Source organism: Nomia melanderi, chromosome 6, assembly GCF_051020985.1.
Source record: "Nomia melanderi isolate GNS246 chromosome 6, iyNomMela1, whole genome shotgun sequence".
Taxonomy (NCBI): Eukaryota; Metazoa; Arthropoda; class Insecta; order Hymenoptera; family Halictidae; genus Nomia; species Nomia melanderi.
Genome location: NC_135004.1, coordinates 11,084,941 through 11,105,806, shown reverse-complemented (window position 1 = coordinate 11,105,806; position 20,866 = coordinate 11,084,941). Strand labels below are relative to the sequence as shown.

Below are 20,866 nucleotides of genomic sequence, written 5' to 3'. Positions count from 1 at the left end.
CCCAGTCGTCCGGTGAAAATTCCGCGCGGGTGCACAGAAACCTGTTGGCATCTCCATCAGGAAATCGTTTTAGAACTAGTTTCTGCGCTATCGGCTGGCAACCGTTCGTCGCGGGAAACCATATCGTTAGCGCTGTCACTTCCGTGTCGCGCTGTCGTAAAAACAAATTTGTTTCGACTTTTGTTAATCCATGTGCGAAACACTTGCGCGTGGGTATTTACCTTTAATTCGAATGAATTTTACATAAGTTCGTTTCAACACTCTTCTTTTCGTGACGATTAAATCGTTAATTTACTTATAATTAGTCTCCTAATTAGAGAAATCCTACGTTATGTTTTACGTTTTATAATTATATCCAAGAGAATCAGAAGCAGGTTTTAAATTATGGTTTTATCCTTTTAAATGAACTATATTTAGCATGTTAATATATCAGGAGGCACGAAGCTGAATTTTATTATCATCTTATTGAATTGAGAAATTGCAAGAGAACAACCAATATTTCTGTCAGTTTAAAGATGGATGCAGATACGAAATATAGACTTTGAATAATTTTATTTGTTACATTTTTGTTTATTTGAAAATCGTTGAGATTTGTTGAACAAAGTTGTCTCTCGACAAAGTATTGCAGGGATAAATTAGCTCTTACAACTTGAATATGGTTTAACACGTTGAATGCCGTACGATTTCATAGAAAAAGACTCAAAATGGAAAAAATAAAATATTAAATTATTTATAATATAGAAACGTTTTGAAGCAATTATCGTTCAAGGGAATGAACTGTAGTAATTCAATTTGGTTAGGTATCACCAGTGACATCGGTTCCTACATAGATGTTGATATTGTACCTATTTGTAAATAAATTATTTTTGATATTATTTCTAACATTATTTCTAATATTATTTGTAATATTAATTTTAGTATTATTTTTAATATTACTTTTAATATTATTTGTAGTATTATTTGTATTATTGTTTGTAGTATTAATTGTAGTATTATTTTTTATATTACTTTTAATATTATTTGTAGTATTAATTGTAGTATTATTTTTTATATTATTTCTAACATTACTTATGATATTATTTCTAATATTATATATAAAATTACGTCTAACATTATTTCTAATATTATTTTTAATATTATATCCAAAATTACTTCTAACATTTTTGATACTATCTTAACATTATAACATTCCAATGTCGTTACAGGTGGCAGCATTTCGATGACGGACGCCAGCGGCAAGCCCTACGTCGGCGGCGCGGGGAACGGTTCAATGGCGTCGGTGGCGACTTCCGGTAGCGTGACCAGCACCGCCTCGCCGCTGCGCAGCTCCCTGAAGAAGCCGAAGCCGCTTGGCATCCACAATCCCGGTTTCTCGGCGCACAGTCCGACGCTGTCCAGGAATGGATCGCAAAAGAAAGTTCGGATTCAAACGCATTCCACGGAAGTGTAAAATGATCCCGCGTCTGTCGAGTCGATCCTGAAACGAACGAGGCGCGACAGACGCTCCATCGAGAATGATTTTCCAGATGAACGTTCCGTGCCGCGAAATAGGGATGAAACAATATTCTTCGCTCGCGGACGAACGATCGATTGATCGATCGAATTGTTGTTGCGCAACAGAAACACCCGAGCTAACGATGCTTATCGTCAGATTTTCTGGAATTCCCACGGTGTCTCATAAATGAGAACACGATGCGCAGTGATGCGCTGTCGCCGCTGGTTATCGTTTGTTCTTCGAAAGAAGGGACTTGGGATTCGTTGACACTGGTCTTGGATTGTACAATATTTCCTGGAGCATCTACACTGTTAGATTGTAACCTTCAATGGTTTTTTTTTTAATCGTCATTTATTGCGGGAACCGGGAAATTGTATATTGCGTGTTTTGTATTGTGTATACTTAAGGAAGATTTAATTTATTTTTCGTGTTAGTATCGGGGGGAGAAATTGTCAGTGAACTAGTTACTAATTAGTCTCGAGAAACTTTATTTTTCATTATTTAATATACTGTATTGTATTTAGATTCTTCAAGCTTTATTCGTAGAGAATTGTTTCGCAGAAATAATAATATTAAGTGTTTGCCTTCTAATGAAAATCAATAGTAATTATACTTCTAGAGGGACCTTTACGATTCGAATTTACCGTGAAATAGAAAATTGGTCATTTTCTAACGAGATTTTTCTGTTGTTTAGACTTTGTTAGAATCACCAAGAAAATTGTTATTTGATTCGAGTTTCTTTAAATCCATAACCTAGTCGTCGTTAATCTTTGCTGTCATTCTCAACTATGATCGATGCAACTACTTTGTCATTAATAATTTACTGAGAAAAAAGGGAAAGTTCTGAGCAAATTCTATGTTTATATTTACTCCAAAGTATAATAATTCATAACAAGAGAACAATATCTAATTTGAATTCAAAAGAATCGTCATATTTATGTTTATATTATATTCTGTATAAACTCTTCACAAGTCTGACCCGATATTATAAGGCAAGGAGCTGTTCAGGACTATCACTGTTCCTCATTGGAAACAGAAACAAAACGAAAGACAAAAATTGGAAAACCAATTAATGAAATTAATACAAAGTTAAATGAACGAAAAACGCAGAATTTTAAATCAAATTTGAGAACCGGTCATTAGACCGATCGCGGTGCGTTTAGTGTTAACACTTAACCGGTGGTTAAGCGTGGGAATTTTCGTTGACATTTTACAATATTTTGAGTTAGCAGAAAGAGAACGCGAACTATGAATTCTACTATCATATGATTCTTCCCAAGAGCATATAAATTTATAAAGAAGTTCATAATTGTCAAATCAACAATATATAAGTGGCTTCAATTCGCAGCAGAGTACGAGTATTTTCACCCGCCCGGCCGGTTAAGTGTTAAAAACCGATCACGATGGAGCAAACTCCGTCCAGGTCTCTTCTTTCGAAAAACAGGATACAGGAAGTGTTCTAAACAGTCGAGCGACGATTCTCGGCTACGAACTTCGTGATGGTTACAGGAAGTTTCCTAATTAACCCTCTGCCAGTGGAGTTCATTGGGAAGCTTCGAGCGGAGAACTTTTCTAACAAACAAAAGACTTCCTGCGTGAGATTCGTATGAAGTCGCAGAGTGTACCTATCGATGATCATAGATTCAGAAACTCTCACCCGTGACCCGTGCGAATCGCCTCGTCGCGTAGGTCGAGGACAACGACGAGGACTTAGGAAACTGATCAAAGGATCGGGGGAAATTACTCCGGCTATAATTTCCCGGTGACGTTTTCGAGAACGTGGGAACCTTCGGCTGAAACCGTTCCTCTGACGAAAGACGACGCACAGTCTGCTCGATCGAAGCGTGCTTCGTTTGACTAATAGGAAACCTTTGTTTTCCGTTGTTATGATCTGTATATATGTTACGATAAATTCAATTAATACATTGCGTACCGGCTAATTTTCAGAAAACTGAATTGTGCGGACGGCAATTTTCACTGAGGTCAACTTATATCACTATACATGGAAAAACTCAGATATCATATTGTTGTGTAATATATTTTAAATATATAATTGATTCGAATTAAATTTGATATTTCTTCAATACTGCGGTAATTAGCGAAGTTGCATAGCTAAGTGTCTTTATATAAAAACGAGATTTTTGAGATTAACGCAATGTGTTAATCCTCTACGGGCAGAATTTTTGTTCATGATTATAATAAAATCTATGCAGTACAAAATTAATAAATATCCACATATGAATACGAATTAAGAATGTATTCAATAGTTTCAATAATTTCATCAAACGAATATATTTTGTAACTTTCAAGTTACAATGACGTTAAACTTTCACGCCTGAGCGCACAAAAGTTGAAGTTAACTGATTTCATTTTATTCACCACTTCGAGTGCAAAATGAAATAAATCAATAAGATGCCAATATATTGATGTGTGACTTCAAAGTTACATGAGCCTACAGAGGGTTAATCCTGAAATTACATATAATCCTCAATAATGGAGAATAGTCGTATTTAATTACCGGGGGATTATTATATTCCTAGCTTTATCAATTTGCTCGTGACATTTTTTATATTTACGAGAAAAATAATATTGGGTTAATCTCTTGTCCTATGGTTTTTCATAACTGACTGATAAGGCTACTATGCCTCTCACGCCCTGAATCAATCTTAACACATTGTTGACTGGTGAATTTGTTTACAAACATGTTCCGCCTTTAGCACGTTAAGTATCGTGAAAATCTTGATTATTTTTCCATAGAGTTATTCTCCTGTAGCAAAGAAAAACAGGAAAAGTCAAGAATAAAGGAGTTCGATGTTACGACCGCGAAGGGTTAAATTTGAAACAATGAATGCAAGACATTCGTTGCATTTGGTGATCTTTACCGGTAGAATATTAACACGTTGAATGCCACACGATTTCATAGAGCAAAATACACAAAATGAAAAAATATAATAATAAATCATTTGCTTGAATTGCATTGTTACTATTGCACGTTCTTCTAGCTAAATGTCACAAAATTAATTAGCATTATTTGTAATATAGAAATGTTTCCAAACAATCGTCGTTTAATTGAGTGAACTATAGTAATTCAATTTGGTTGGGGGTCACCGGTGACCCGCACGACAGTCAACGTGTTAATCCAGTAGTAGAATTATTAATCCATTTGTATTTTAGTCGTGAATATAAGAAATCTATGCGTGGGTTTGAAAACTAAAATACGAATGCTTTCTATTAGGAAAACTGAACACGCTTTAATAGGGCAGAGTGTGAGTAGCTGTATTTTTAGGTAAGGTTGAGATAGAGGACTCGTCTGTGGCCTCCAGCACGATGTTTCGTCATTGATTCGGCCATTAATAGATTTTTAGCGTCTCGTATTTGCTTGTGTTTCTATTTTTCTCTCAAAATACCGACGGACGATTTGATGAAATTGAAATTAGTGGGTTAAATCGAGAGATTCGATTCATCGGAAACAGAAAATTGCCTTTCCCTGTTATCGAAATTTTTCTGTGAAGAAAATCAAACTTTCGATTGTCCAGTAAACAAAATATTCTTTAAATAATTAATTATTTAGAGTTACTTCTTGATTAAGAAACGAGGAAAGTAAAAAGCATTATGTTTCTACTGATAATAATTCATATTTGGAGCAATGTTGTGCAATATTCGACGCGTTTAATGGTTAATGATTGTAACTAAGATGTTCGATTATCAGTTGGAATGAAAATTGAGACTTTTATTTCAAGGATTATTCGATAAGCGTCGAATGATTGAGAAGCATGCAAATCGGACGAGATAAATCGGCGAAGGCACGTGAATCTCGAAACAAGAACGTCAGATCCGGATCCCTCGATCATTGATGATTAAGAAAATCAACCAGACGTGTTCGGTGAGATTATTTTATTAAGTTCCGTGCGATTCCAGCCGTGAGTATGAATTACTCAACCCTTGGAAATTCTGCGAGAAGCCTTGAAAGGCTTAAAAGCTTTAAGGAGCTACTGGAACGAATGATAATCTGATCGTATTTATCGCAAACAAGACATTAATAGCATTACCTGTTTCAACAGCTTCTTTTACTAAATCAATTTTAATGCTTTCGGGTCCATAATATTGAAATACTTATCTATACCGGGTGTCCCAGGAAGAAAATGTTTCTCGAGTCGAAGGTAAATAGTTTCAAGATTACAGTATTTATTAATAAATAAGCATTTATCTTTTGCATTGCATCTTGTTGCAAACAAATGCATGCTATAAAGACAGCATATTTGTATAAATGAGTATACGATATACGTATGAATATTTATATGAACTATTTTATATCAAATATTTAGTATCAAATATTTATATAAAATATTCTATACCAAATATTTATATGAAATATTTTATATTAAATATTTATATCAAAAATATTCTATATCAAATATTTATATAAAATATTCTATACCAAATATTTATGTGAAATATTTTATATTAAATATTTATATGAAATATTCTATATCAAATATTTATATGAAATATTTATATGAAATATTTTCTATCAAATATTTATATGAAATATTCTATATCAAATATCTATATGAGATATTTTATATTAAATATTTATATGAAATATTTTATATCAAATATTTTATATCAAATATGTATATTCCAATATTTATATTAAATATTAAATAATTATATTTATATAACCTTAGCGGGTTAGTTATTGGTAAATTTACTTTACACCTACTCTCACCAGATTGATTCAGTTTTGTTCGACGTTTATTCCTGTTAATGTCCGGTAACTCACAGACCACGGCGTACGTCACGCGCCACGAATGCGTTAACATTAACATTCGTAATCCGATCGAGCGATAAACTATTCGAGCACGTGTGTCTCGGAGCCGGTGGTTGTTTAATAAACACCAGCGTGTTGTATTAAACTGCCCACAGAATGAAATTCAACCGACCGGTGTCCCTATTAAATCGATACATCTTCGATGAGCAGTGCTCATCGAGCCGGATTTAATTAACCGTGACATTCTCGGGCACATTTTAATTAGCTCGATCAGAAACTGTTCGTTACGCGCGAAACGAAGGGGCCAATTAATAGACGAACGAATGTTCTCTTCGTCAACCACCGTTCGTAACTTTGTTCGACACACCTTTCGCCTGTGATTATATTCGTATCGCGAAAAGGCACACTAGGACCCCTTTCAACCCTTTAATTACAATATCCTGTCAGATCCGTGACGGAAATGTTAACCCGTTAACAGTGGAATTTAGTTTGGAAAATCGGTAAAATTATACTACTGAATCATTTGGAAAATCAAAATCAAAATGGAAAGAATATAGTACTAAATCATTTGGGGAATCAAAATCAAAATGGATAGAATATACTACCGAATCATTTCATTGAATTGCATTATTATTATTACACGTTAATTTAGTTGAATGTCGCTGCATTATGTAGCACTGTTTATAATATAGAAACGTTTTCAAATAGTCATCGTTTAATCGAATGAACGATTAATGAGAAACCAAAACAAAACAAAGAAAAATGACATGTTTATCTGAAAAAAATAAATATTTTCAACGAATTTATTCATGAATATAAAATAGAATGATTGAATTTTGGAGATTCATGGGAATTCTTAATTTCTTGGGTTGGTTCATGAAAATGGGAATTAAGTACGAAGTTACTGGTTTCGTCGAGAAATTTTCTAATGCTATTGAATTGGTCAAATTTTTTTAAAGGTTCAAGGAAAAGTTTCACTTTGTTTAATTGAACATTATTGATCTACTTGTTTTCAGTGATACCGAGTAGTACAATATATACAATATTTTTCCAATATTTTAGAAGATTTTCAAGGATCGTTAAGAAATAAATAAATTCATCAGAATTGAGTAACCAAAAAGTACTCACGGCTGGAACCGCGTAATGTTAAGGCTATTTGTTGAACGTTCGAAAGACAACAAATCAAAGGTGATCGTTATTGATGCTTTGGCGACCGCGTAATTGGAAATAAGTACTTCGAAAAGTTGCCAGCGTAATCTTTTTAAATCTTACAATTCATACATTGATTACCTATTAATGTAAACGTTATTTAGTTGATTCTACATGATACACATGTATCTCCATTAAAAAAAATCAACTTAATTGTTCATTCCATTAATAATTATACGTTAATGGTTAATTACATTAATAATTAAACATTTATGGTTAATTCCATTGATAAAGAAACATTAATGCTTAATTCTGTTATTAATTAACCGTTAATTTTAATTAAAGCCATAATGGTCCATTAATGTTTAATTATCCATTAATTTTTATTATATTAATAATTAACCATTAATTATTAATTTCATTACGTTAAAAACACGATGCTGGCAGCAAACATTTCGCAGTGGTCGTCAAGGTTCAATTAAGTGCTCGTTTCGACTAGAAAAACCTCTAATATTGCGATGGTAAATCGAAGATGTAAGAGTGCCTCGATTGGCAATAAGTTGTTACGATAATCGATGACCAGCGAATGTTCGAACTTGAATTTCCAATAAGATTCAACATTCCGCAGCTCGTCGTGCAAGTCGCAGGATACGTGATACGATTTTTCTATCGGTTTTACTTTTTCCGCTCCTTTCTCCTTCGACCCTTTGCACTCAAAAATTCTTCTCACCATAAATATTCCCCAATGCAATATCTCGACGTCATTTACAACTAACACAAACAAACCATACACGAACTAAAGAAGAGACTTATTCTATTTCAACGTTTCACGAATTAATTACACAAAATTCGATATTAAATATTAAACTTTCTAATTTCATTCTGCCGAACCGAATGACAACTGAAAATCGCCTCTCGAGCGCAAAGGGTTAACACTAGAACTACCAATCAAAACTTTCGGTCCTCTTGTTTTGCACCATAAAATTTGATACCATAGAACTGTTAAATATTCGAAAGGATTCTAAAAATAAATATTCTCGCTTGCATTCTACAATGAATATCAGCACGATCCTAAAAAATCGCATTATAATTCTTATAACAATCAATTCTCATGATCAACTAGAAAACATATCAACCACATTAACTATTAAATACTCAGTAGTTCTAGTGTTCAATCTTCCCCTCTTTCCTTCTAATTTTCTCTGCCCCTCTCTCTTTCCTCGTTTCCACCAACAGTAGGATTTCGATTAACCGACTATTTCTCGCGATCTAGATCGTTCACGGTCTTGATCATTAAAAAATTCAGTAACTCAGCTTCTCCGATTGTACCTCAAAACAGGCACATACGATGGAACGTTGCAAACACGTTTTGAAAATTTCTTTAAACAATTCCATGTCGAGTGTCCATTCAACTGGGCTGTTAGTCGGCCAAATAAATCGGTTAACCGAGGTTCTACTGCGTTCCCTTTCTTTCACTGTCCGTGTATTTACTCTGTGTTCGTCGTGTTAGGGTTAATACAGCGTGTCCTCGTTCGAGGACGCGAATTATAAATAAAAATACTTATTGCGTCGCATCCGTCCAGCCCTTTATAGGCAGCTATACCGTGAAACGGTGAGAGTTATATATATATAAATATAAATATAAATATATATATATACAAATATAAATATATGAATATATTTATATTTTTTAGCGGTTGTTTTGATAATATATATTATATATAAAATGATATAATATATATTATATATAAATATTATAAATATGTATATGTATGTTGCGCGTACTCGAAATGTATTATTCGCTCGTGTCGTTGGTCTCGAAGGGAACGATGCTCGTTTACTCGTTAGAAATTATGTGTTTTTTTTTTATCGTTACTGTTGGTGGTGTCGTGGCACATCTCTCCTTTTCCTTCTCGGCGATCTTTTCCTTGGAAGATCTCTCATCCTAGAAGAACCGTCTTCTAAGCACTTCTTTCTCTTTCTCTATTTTTATTCTCCTTGCGTAGATCTCGGGGATTCTCCTTTCTATCGATATTTGTTGTTGTAATATTTATTTAACGAATTATTCCGATGCGAACGACGAACAGTTCACTTGGACACTGTCGCGACTGGTGCAACTGAACTCTTCGATTAAATGCATTCGTGCGGGGGTGGTTTGGTAGATTCGATAAACAAGTGGAAACCGATTTTCGAGGGAAATGATTGCTGTCTTCATAAACTTTTATCGTGATTTATGGAAATTTACCAAGCTTTTTAACCCTGGATCAATAAACCATATTCGATTTAGTAAGAATTCTCTCTGTCACGTTGAAACTACGAAGGAAATGTGTTATTTAAATTTGTTATTTACCTTCGAAATTTAAGTGTTCGATTAGTGAAATGTGGAGACATTCAATTGGTTTACTTGATAATATAATAAATTAGAGTGCGGAGATAACAAACACGATTTTTATTTGACGAGAGTTTAGTAATCTAGGGTTGAACAACCCTCTCATGATTCATTCTCCCGAGTTATCGTTTCGTAATGTATCGGTTACACTTTTTCTAGCGAATTATTAACCGACGATGATCTTCGCGAACGGAGCAGTATTCAACGACTTAACCGCGTTCATTTCCGCGAATGACTTTATACTCGTCGACACGAATCACACGAGCCGTATGAGTGTTTTCAGCGAGACCTGTGCGTGAATAATTCCGAGATCCGTCGGCGAATCGACAGCAATAACAAATGAAAGTGTACGAACCGGTTCAGGTTGAACGACTTATCAGTTTAGCATTACTATTATTTCTTATCGTATAAACAATACGCAGTTAACTTAGAACAATGGGGAATTAGAAATAATAGAAGTTCGCATTGCTTAACGAGAACCTCATCGACGAGATGGTAGCGACGATGTTAACTAGTCAATCAATTTAAAAAGGGATTCATTTCTCATTCATCAGAAGCGCTCAGAAATTCATTGCCTCGGAATTTGTAGATAACCATTTCACTTGATTGCATCGTAATACCAACACTAACACGAATAACGTCCTGTTCGCGTTAATTGCAAAATAAGATTCGATCGTCCCTTGTAACCTACACGTCCAATGAAGTTAAAATTAAGGGAGTTACTAATTTAAAGGAAAAAAGTATCTCGTATAACGTACGTTTTACAGAATTGTTTGTTGTTTATTATTGTTATTTCTCTCGTACCGTTTCGATGTGATCGTCGACCATTGCCAGGCGAGTTCACGCTTGATCCAGGCCCTGTACTTTCTAATTGGTAAACTGATCGTGATCAGGGAGTGTTTCAGTGTGTTCAGACTGTATCTTCGCACGCGCAGACCAACTTTCTGTATCTTAACGGAACTACCGAATTTCTGTATCACCTGTTCGCACCCCTTTGCTACCTAACCCCAACGGACCGTCTTGTCCCGCGGTGTCCGTTGCGTCTCGATGAATTTTTCTAACGACCAGTATGTTCTTTATGTGTGACGAGGATTGTATGCGAGGAAATTGATAATAAACGAGTTTCTATAATTTACTAGCAGCTTTCATGTATTCCATTTTCCTAATCATTTCTTTCAGGGGATACAATTGATTTCAGCGAATCGTTTATAGGACAAGTGTCATTAGGATCGAAATATAAGTATTGTAACCTTAATTCATAGATATATCATGGTGACAGTTTTTAGAGCATTAGATCTCATAATCAGTAGCTGCATGCTTGAAGACGAGATATCGGAATAATATTATTTTGTATTTAAAAAGTAGATTTATTTTAAACGGTGAATTATTTAATGTTATAAGTAGTGTGTGTTAAAAATATTAATAATTATACTGGGTGGATTATGAAGCGTGATTAGTGTAGATTATTGTTTCTAGCGGTTCGATCAGAAATTTGTTTAGCCAAAATAATGGTTCAAGGAGAGTTTTAACACTAAAATTTCAACTGCACAAAAAAGAATGTTCAGAAATTTACGAAATAGTGAGAAAGTGTTTTCAAACAAAATAAATAATTAAATTACACATGGAATCATTTTAAAAAAATTTAATTTCTCATATATGGAGAAATTTTCACAATGCACATAATTCACTGTTACTCGTCGTAGTCCAAAATGCGCATCTTCTTGTGATGAACTGGTTCAAAGTCGCTTTCGTCACTTGAACAAAAATACCGTTGGAATTCGTATACCGCATAAAAAAAAATCGCACAAAAAAGAAATTGCATAGAAAATGACCGCACAAAAACAGGTTTAACTGTATTTCAAATATACGTGAAGTTAATGCATTGCAATGAAAGTATATTCTAGAAAGTGTGCGAGCGAGACAAGAGCATCTGAGTGTATAAATAGCGTGCGCGTTGTTTGATTTGTTGATTGTTTTATTGTAAGCTGTGACGAAATAATTATACTGTTTCAAATAAAATTCTCTTTCTCCTAGAGTATTCTATTAACCCTTTGCACTCGAGGGGCGACTCTCAGTCGCCATTTGATTGAACGCAACGAAATTGTAAACTGAAAAATTCAATATAAAACGTTGAATCAGGTATTAACCCTTAGCACTCCAGATGGTTTTGTAATTTATCAGCAACCGCGACTAATTTTTATGGTATCTCTAGTGAAAATGAAAAATGCTGTAACATCCGTTCGATCTTTTATTTTCCTTCTCAGTAGAAAATTTGGATGTGTGAAAAATCTAATAATTTTAGGGTAGTTTCTTCGATTCGTTAAAATATTTGATATTATAACTGGTGCAATATTGGAGCCTACAGAGTTCAAAGGGTTAACAAATGAAATAGAAATAAAACAACTCTGCCACATAATTTATACAAGATGTTTGTTTACGTAAGTTGGAAATAATATTAACATTTCGTCAGAAAATAATGAATGCTTGTAATGAAAAATATCGTCGAGTGCAAAGAGTTAAAAAAGTTCGTTTCAAAAAGTTTCTCCTTCGCGAGGAAATAGAAGGGTCTCCAATAAATAAGGTACTCAAGATGGTAAAAAAATTAACCTTCATTTATTAGCTTACAGACTGAAAAAAGAAAAAAAAAACTTAAACGACGAACAATAGCGTCTCTCGGGCCACGCGTCCCTCACGGCAGTAAACTTCATTCGCTCGTTCGATCGGTTCGCCTTACTCTAAACACGATTTCCAAAGGATCTACAAGAGGCAGGGGATCGAGAATTTCACTTTCACCGTTTGTTCCGTAAAGATTTCATTTTTCAGGCGCAATTTATCCCCGAATCGTGATTAGATTGTACGATTAATCGTAGGAGAATGTTACGCGATCGATACGAAAAATCAGCAGAGTCGGTCGAGACTCGTCGCTCGCCGAAGATTCACGCTCGATCTTGTCTCGGAGAGATACAAAATGGCCGCGACGCGAGTTCGAGGGACTCGGGGGACTAGTCTTCATTGCTGGCTTTGGCTCGTCGAGGACTTCGGACGTCATGTCGCCGGTGACCGAAGTTCCAGCGACGACACGGCGGATCGTCCATCGTGTTCTAGTAATAAAAATAATTTACAAATCGACGCTAACCGGTCGCTACTACATTAGAATGTTATCCGTAGACACAGATCAATGTTTCCGTCTCTTCTTCCCGTATAATTTACATACGAGCAACGACGGGAGCAAGTGTGCTTGTTATAATCGTTCTGTTGAAATCTGTCTGGATTAAGACATCATTTACCCCTTGCCGTACAATGACAAGTGATCGTGGTGAAGGTGTCTAGACTAATTTAACGATCAATATTGTTTACTACCCACGGATCAAAACGAAGGACTATGTTGATATTATCAATGTACTCAAATGAAATGTCCACTTGAAGTAGAATGGACAATTTTCTTGCATTTCTTCCGAATTGTCGATTTACACGAGATTAATAGCGAAAGCAAGTAGTACTTTACACTAGTACTAATTTTAGTACTAATTTACACTATTCAAAAATTCATATTGCATGTTATTCTATTTTATTTTTCTGTTTTTGCACTTTTGCGGTACGTTTATTTGAGTGAAGATCGATGAATTGAAAATATGCAAAAGTGTACTTTAGAATATATTGTTTCAGATAGAAGAAACATTTTTTCTTTCATCTTCAAACAAATTTTGTCCGTGTACGGTTCAAGTGCAAGCAAAGTTTCTGCTCGATATTAATCGAACGCTATAAGCGAGTCATTTGTTTCGACAGAAATTAGCCAAATTTGACAGAACGTTCATCCGCGTGAAGTGCACTCGCTCCCATGTTGCTCGTAACGCAGAAACATCCTCTCGGAGTTGCTCGTTACAGTGTTTCCAGTCTACAGGGTGATAAGAAAAAAATGGTAACAGGTAGAGCATCCGCAACAAATAGCAAAACAAACTTTCTTATCTCTCATTGAGAAGATTAATTTCAAAACGTACGTTAACCGAGTATTAGGTTGACACGTAAGTTTCTCTTGTACTCTGCACTATTTAATTCGACAGAAATTTTCGAAAGTTACCATTAACAGCTTTCCGAAAAGCTGAAAAAGGTAATAGATCGGAATAGAGAGTGAAACATGAAGTCTTATGTATCCATTATACAACAGAACAAAAGAAACTTCTAGCGAACAACCTAATAATTTTTTACTCGTTCCAGTGAATATTATCTATTATCATAATATTTATAATATTATTTATTATTTAAATAATATTATATTAATGATAATATCACTATATTATTAATATAATAATAGTAATTATATTATCGTATGTATAATAAAATAATATTATATTAATATTATTTATTATATCCTAGTGAATACAACATTATTTATAATATTTTAGTAAATACGATTCATCACTGAAGTCTTAGTCTCTCCCATTTTTCTCATCACCCTGCGTACACGAAATCCCCGAGAACTGGAGCAGAGCTAACGGGAGGAAACTAATATGGAGAACGAGAGAATCGTTTTCGTCACGGAGATCGTTGCAAGCGCGAGGACGGTAGTCTAGGAACCAATAGACTCCCCACGATAACCGAGGACACGGCGCCCCGCGACGGAGGGGCCGCGTCGAGGAACACTTTTGCCAGGCCACGCCTGATCGGCAGTGACTATGTTTCGCGGAGACTTCGACGATCGGATAGGACACGCGCTTGGACCCCTTTTCGCGGCTATCTCTACGCTTTCCTTCGAATCCGGCTTAACAAGTTCGCAACCAGCCGCTCCGACGAACGGTTTAGTCTTCTGTACAGGATGCTCAAGACAGCTGCGGATTTTATTGGTCAAAATGTCACTGTTTCAACCCTATTTCTCGCGTTGGATAGTAAAAATTTTAATGTTTCAACACTATTTTGTGGATTGGAATATAAATTGAAATGTTTCAACCCTATTTATTGGGTCACATTGTAAAATTTGAAATTTCGACTCTGCAATTTAGAAGACACTGATCATTTGCACTCGAAAGGCGATTCTCTGTTGACATTTCGTTTGATGTAGCAATGTTATAAACTTTGGTATTCAATACTAACCCTTTGCAACATTAACACTGTTTGATAGCAAATAGTATAATATGATAGTGCATGATGCATTGAAATTGTCTATTATTTTACATATAGCTCCTCAATATAATAAGTGTAAAAAGTGTCATAAATATTTCATTAGAAGATTATGAATATTTCTAATCGAACAAATTGTCAAGTACAAAGAGTTAAGTTTTATATACTGATTCACAAACTATGTACATATAAATATTTACTGATATTTCATCAAAAATTGATGTACACTTCCTACAAAGAAACTTTCGAGTGCGAAGGGTTAAATTGAATTTAATACGCGTAAAAAACCTTTAATCCACTATAGTCGAAATATTCTGCATATTTTAACAATTGAGTAATAAATATATTACTAATAAAAAATTATTAATAATAAAGTTACTTTCGTAAGTCTGGTCACGAAATAAGTGATAAAATATAGGGTTAATAAACACAGATCTTAGAATCATTCAATTGATATTTCAAATGCCGAAGAGAAATTATTCTTAGGCCCGTGTTCGTTACGTAGTTGTCACTAATATCGTGACTATTACACGCTGTTGAAATTTAACGCAACTCTGATTGAACATCCTCTGTAAAAGTCGAATGATATACTGGGGTAAATGCAGAGACCAATCTTTGGTTCGAATCGTTTCGTGCTCGAGAAAGCTACTGGCTGCGAAACTGTTAAAATTATTTTTCTACGGTAATTTAGAATTTCAAGGCTGTAAGTTTGCACACTTAGATTCGTAAATGCTCGAAATGATTAGATGGTCTATACAACGGCCTCTTCGTTTTACTTTTATCTTCATGTGCAACCGATGCACTAGTTCTTTTTTCTTTTAATTACGTGCACGTTATTCAAGAATAACAAGTTTTCTGCTGGAAAGTGTAACACTGAGATTCTCAAAGCTTTCGATGTTTTTTTTTAATATAAAAAATGTGACTATAAGCGGAGGATTACTAACATTAACGACGAAATAATCCATCATTGTACTACCTAAATGTTCATATAAAATCAACAATCTCTCATGACACTCAATCATGGCTACTTCTTAATTCCAACACACACGGTCTTACATTATTAAACTGCAATGGATTAAAAAGATTCGTTAACATGTAACGAGATTTTTCTTTTGTTCGCGTATCAACGAAACCTGCGTACATTAAATAAATCTTCGTTTGATTCCAGTTTCCCTAAATACAGGGAACAGTCATCGTAAGTCCTCAGACACTAGCAATTTTCAACGATGAGAGAAAATACGTCTTCTAACTTTTCATTCTCCAAGTCTGAGACTTCAATATCTTGCGCGACTTCCGACGTGATTTTTTTTTAAAGAATAATACACAATTATAAACTTACTGACTATAAGTTGAGGTGTGCATATCTCTTTGAATATTTCAGAAATAAATATTGAGAGTTTCACGTCCCTTATATTCCGAACATTAAATTTGTACATATTAATTACCGTCCTGCAAGGTGTAAATCACTTTTGCTCTCGTTTCAAAACTGATACCAAGAGGGATCGTACCGGCAATACCAAACTCCGAACGCCCCAACCTAACCATTTCGAGCAGCGGAAGAACTGTTCCTGAAAAGGATCAAACAATTCTCATCGTGCAACGCCTCTGCTTACCACGTTGACTGGCACGGCGGTCACCGGCGACCAGAGCTTTCGAATGAACAAACAATAACTTACAAAACCGATGTCGACGAGAACTATTCAGTATCCTAAGCGACTATACAATAACATAACGTCTTCATCCTTTTCACCTTCGCTACGAAAAGAGTAAGTGATACTTACACGCCGATGATCCCGCGGCAGTCAACGTGCTAACCCCGGATACCTTTAAACAATTATTAACAAACACTCGGTCGCCCGTCACTCAATAGAATCGGATAGCAAAATCGATAAGAGAAGACCCTGTAGACCCTAACAACGACGTTGAACACAAAGAGCGCGTGAAATCCGTGCGCGCGCGACCCGCGGCGGCGCTCCTGGGTTCGGATCCATCGGGAAGAGCAGGGACGAGGACCCATCGAAGTCGTCCAAGATTCGATCCAATCGTCACTGGGAACGCCGGGGTCTCAGAAGTATCCCTGCCTGTCCTTGGGCGCGCTGGAAATGAGTTCCCGCCGCTTCCAGACCGGCTGCACCGCCGCGCGCTGGCTCTGCGCCCCGGTCACCGAGGACGAAGAGGATATCGTGACGGACGACGACGACGCGACCGTCATCGTTGTCTTACCGGCCAGCGTGTCCGAGTCCGGGATGTGACGGGTCTGATGCCTCGAGTCCGTGTAACGCCTCTTCGTGTACTTTTTACTGTCCGAGGAGGTCGCCGAGGAACTAGTCTTCGTTTGGGACACCGTCACGCCGGTGTCCGGTCTCGAGATGTGCAACATCCTCTCGATGTCTGCGGTCTTCGACCTGGAACGAGAGGTCGAGGTTGATGGAATCGGGTAGAAGATTTTAGGTTTGCGTGAAATTGGCGCGTTCTATGAATTTAGTGCTATTGCTAAGATATTATCAAAATTAATTTGTATGCGAGGAATCTTAGACATTGTAACTTCATGGTAAAAACATCGTGAAAATCAATTTATATACGAAATACCGTAGAAGTCGACGTGGAATGAGAGGTCGAGATTGATAGAATTGGGTAGAAGATTTTAGATTTATGTGAAATTGACGCGTTCTATGAATTTAGTGCTATTGCTAAGATATTATCAAAATTAATTTGTATGCGAGGAATCTTAGACATTGTAACTTCATGGTAAAAACATCGTGAAAATCAATTTATATACGTAGAAATCGATCTGAAATGAGATATCGAGATTGATAGAATTGGGTAGAAGACTTTAGGTTTGCGTGAAATTGGCGCGTTCTATAAATTTAGTGCTATTGCTAAGATATTATCAAAATTAATTTATATGCGAGGAATCTTAGAAACTGTAACTTCACACTAAATTCTTTCTGTTCCCTAATAAATGATTAACAACAAAGATTCGGTAAGACCAAACTTGTAAAGTAGTTTTAAGTTAAAAATTCCAAGAAACAGTGTTAAATCATCCGATTGAATTGTTATTATTACTGCACGTGCATCTAGCTAAATATCTCCTCATCAAGTAGCATTATTTGTAATATAGAAATGTTTTCAAATAATCATCGTTTAATTAAGTGAACTACACAAATTCGACTTGGTTGAGGGTCACCGATGACCCACGTGTTTTTATAACAAATCATGCCACGACTCTCACTTATAAATACAAAAGAAATGATTAAAATGTGATTGTATTTCTTCGTAAAGCTCAAATTTTAAAAGCCAAAGAAATGTTTGGAAACGCAATAAGAAATAATCCAAAAATTCAAGTAAAAAGTTCAAACGTAACTCAAAGTCACATCGTGGTCTAATTAGGGTTAATTTTCTTCACTGGGTACACAACGAAACCGAGGAATTCCTGTATCTTAGGTGAACCCTCTCGCGTGACCCGGATATAACACGTACACCCAAATGTCAACGTGGACGCGTGCGGTACGTTGCTCCAGATTGGCCGGGGTAATCGAACCGGCTCGAATGTCTGTCACGAATACCGAGATTCTGATTCAGCCAATTCCTTCCTATCGTAGGATGCTCGTTGACTGACACGAATAGCCGGGAGGGCAAGGATTCTGACCTGAGAACCGCGCCACCGATGCTCGTGATACTCGGCGTGTACGGCGCCGCGCTGCTCCTCGAGGACTCCTGGTTGTTCGACCTGGTCACTTGGCGAACCTCGCTCGAGGTCGTGAACGAGACCCTCTGCAGGACGGCCTGCTGGTCGGGTATGTAGGAGACAGCTGTCACCGCGCTGTCCGGGCTGGCTGGTGGCGAAGACGCCCACGATGGCGGCGAACTCGGTGCCTGGTCGCCGGACAATGTGGCGGATGAACCCACAGCACTGTCGCTGCCGTGCCTTCCGCCTTGAAATGACAAGTTCGTGGAAATTTCAGTTAGTTCGTGGGAATGTTTTGTGGTTTTGTTTTTTTTTTTGTGCTTATATTTGTAACGATTTTTATTTTCTCAATTTATATTTGTAATCCTTTTTATTTTCTGATTTTATGTTTGTAAATTTTTTCAGCTTCTAATTTTATAATTTTACATGTGTAACCTTTCAACAATCATATTCTTGTTTTTAATGTTTGTATTTACAATTTTTTAACTCGCAACTTCTAGTATTCTATTTCTTTATCTATAATTCTTCAATTCTAATCTGCCAATTTTCTATTTCTATATCTATAATCTGCCAATTTACATTTTCTCTGTACAGGTATATCTATTATTTTATCCTTTATCTTCCAATTTCTATCTTTATAATCTTTCAACCCTCTTTAATGCCAATACTTCAACGTATCCAACTTCTAAAGGAAACATTTTTACAAAACCTCAATCAGAACAGAAATATTTCATACGATAAAGTTTGGTGTATCCTAGACAAAGGACTATTTCACCCTCAAAGTTAATTAACGTTACACGATTACACGATAAATATGTCTTGACAATGACGTGTCAATGTACCTTCGCTGCAACCGGAAATCGATCGTTGTCGCTGCCTCCTAGGGGGGACGCTGGGTTGCTTAGGCGCCTCTTCGATGTAAGGAATGTCCGGATCATCTAGGTTCAATGTGAACGCGCCGGGCATTGGTATGGTTAGACTGGCGGTGATCACCATCGGTGAGGATCTCCTCCGAGGATCCGCCGGATCCTCGCTAGATCCGCTGTCCACGCTGTTACTCCTGCCTTCCTCTTTTCTTCGACTTCCCGGCCTTTTCGACCGTCGCGGCCTTGGACCTATGTCCCCGCCTATGCCGGCCGTCTGGTGAAGACATTGTTCTCGTGTCCACACCTGGAACATTTGCAAACAATTTCTTTGTCACTAACGAGCAAATGACATTTTTTATTAGGAAATTTAGTTAAAAGTTTTATTAGGAAATTTAGTTGAAAGTTTTATTAGGAAATTTAGTTGAAAGTTTTATTAGTAAAATGGAATTAAAAGTTTTATTAGGAAATTTAGTTGAAAGTTTTATTAGTAAAATTTAATTAAAATTTTTATTAGTAAAATGGAGTTAAAAGTTTTATTAGTAGAATCTAGTTGCAAGTTTTATTAATAAAATTTAGTTGAAAGTTTTATTAGTAAATTGTAGTTAAAAGTTCTATTAGTAAAATCTAGTTAAAAGATTTATTAATAAAATGTAATTGAAACATGTATCGGTAAAATTAGTGAAACTTTTTTATCGGTAAATACACTTTTTTTACTAACAAGTAGTCAAATAAAATTGCTGAGAATTGAATTACTGAGTAGACAACTAAGAAGTAAATTATTAAATACATGACTAACAAATAAACAATAAGAATTCCAATCTCATTGCACGAAGTTTATAAAAGTACCTCCAAATAAGTATTTCCTTATAACAATGGCTTTGGGTAAAAATTTCTTCGCAATGCCAACAACCTTTTAAACTAGTATTCTAAAAGAAAGACATATCTTTTCCAAACGAAGTCGCTTTAATTCTCCACAAATACAAGTATTAAAACAATGCCAATTTTACAAAGTAGAGCATCCAAATACTGATCCACAATTCGATTTTCATACATCAACCTTTACCTACAATTACACAATTAAACAATCTCGTAAACTGTATTGTACAAACTTCAAGATCCACCACTAAACACAATAAATCTGAACACATTGTACGCCAGCTAAATTTCGGTTACTAGAAACGCGAACGTCGGTAATCCTATTAATATATTTTTAAACATCAGTCAAACCGAAATTTCTAATTTTATTTTGGATTTGTATTATACATATCTGAAACGTTACATTAATGCAGGACTAGCAATTAAACGATAGACTAAAAATACCGCATTATCGCGGGGCCGGCGCGTAATGTGTTAACAAACGCAATTTCCGGTTCAATAGGAAGCCCCTACTTTT

The 20,866-nt window shown here is 35.7% G+C and overlaps 2 protein-coding genes across 2 annotated transcripts in view; one reads left to right on the top strand and one right to left on the bottom strand.

Annotated features, from left to right (window-relative positions):
- LOC116427938 (uncharacterized) overlaps nt 1–10,939 on the top strand; it is a 79,011-nt gene extending 68,072 nt beyond the window's left edge. Inside the window, exon 6 of the mRNA XM_031978868.2 lies at nt 1,206–10,939. Coding sequence (XP_031834728.1) covers nt 1,206–1,450 — 245 coding nt within the window. The 3' untranslated portion in view covers nt 1,451–10,939. The remainder of the gene's footprint in view (nt 1–1,205) is intronic.
- Nucleotides 10,940–12,395: 1,456 nt separating this feature from the next.
- Nucleotides 12,396–20,866, bottom strand: part of RhoGAP102A (Rho GTPase activating protein at 102A) — a 45,671-nt gene continuing 37,200 nt past the window's right edge. The window contains exons 10-12 of the mRNA XM_076368735.1: nt 19,450–19,777; nt 18,569–18,854; nt 12,396–17,324 (exon numbers count right to left, since the gene is read on the bottom strand). Of these exons, the coding sequence (XP_076224850.1) occupies nt 16,985–17,324; nt 18,569–18,854; nt 19,450–19,777 (954 nt within the window). The 3' untranslated portion in view covers nt 12,396–16,984. The remainder of the gene's footprint in view (nt 17,325–18,568; nt 18,855–19,449; nt 19,778–20,866) is intronic.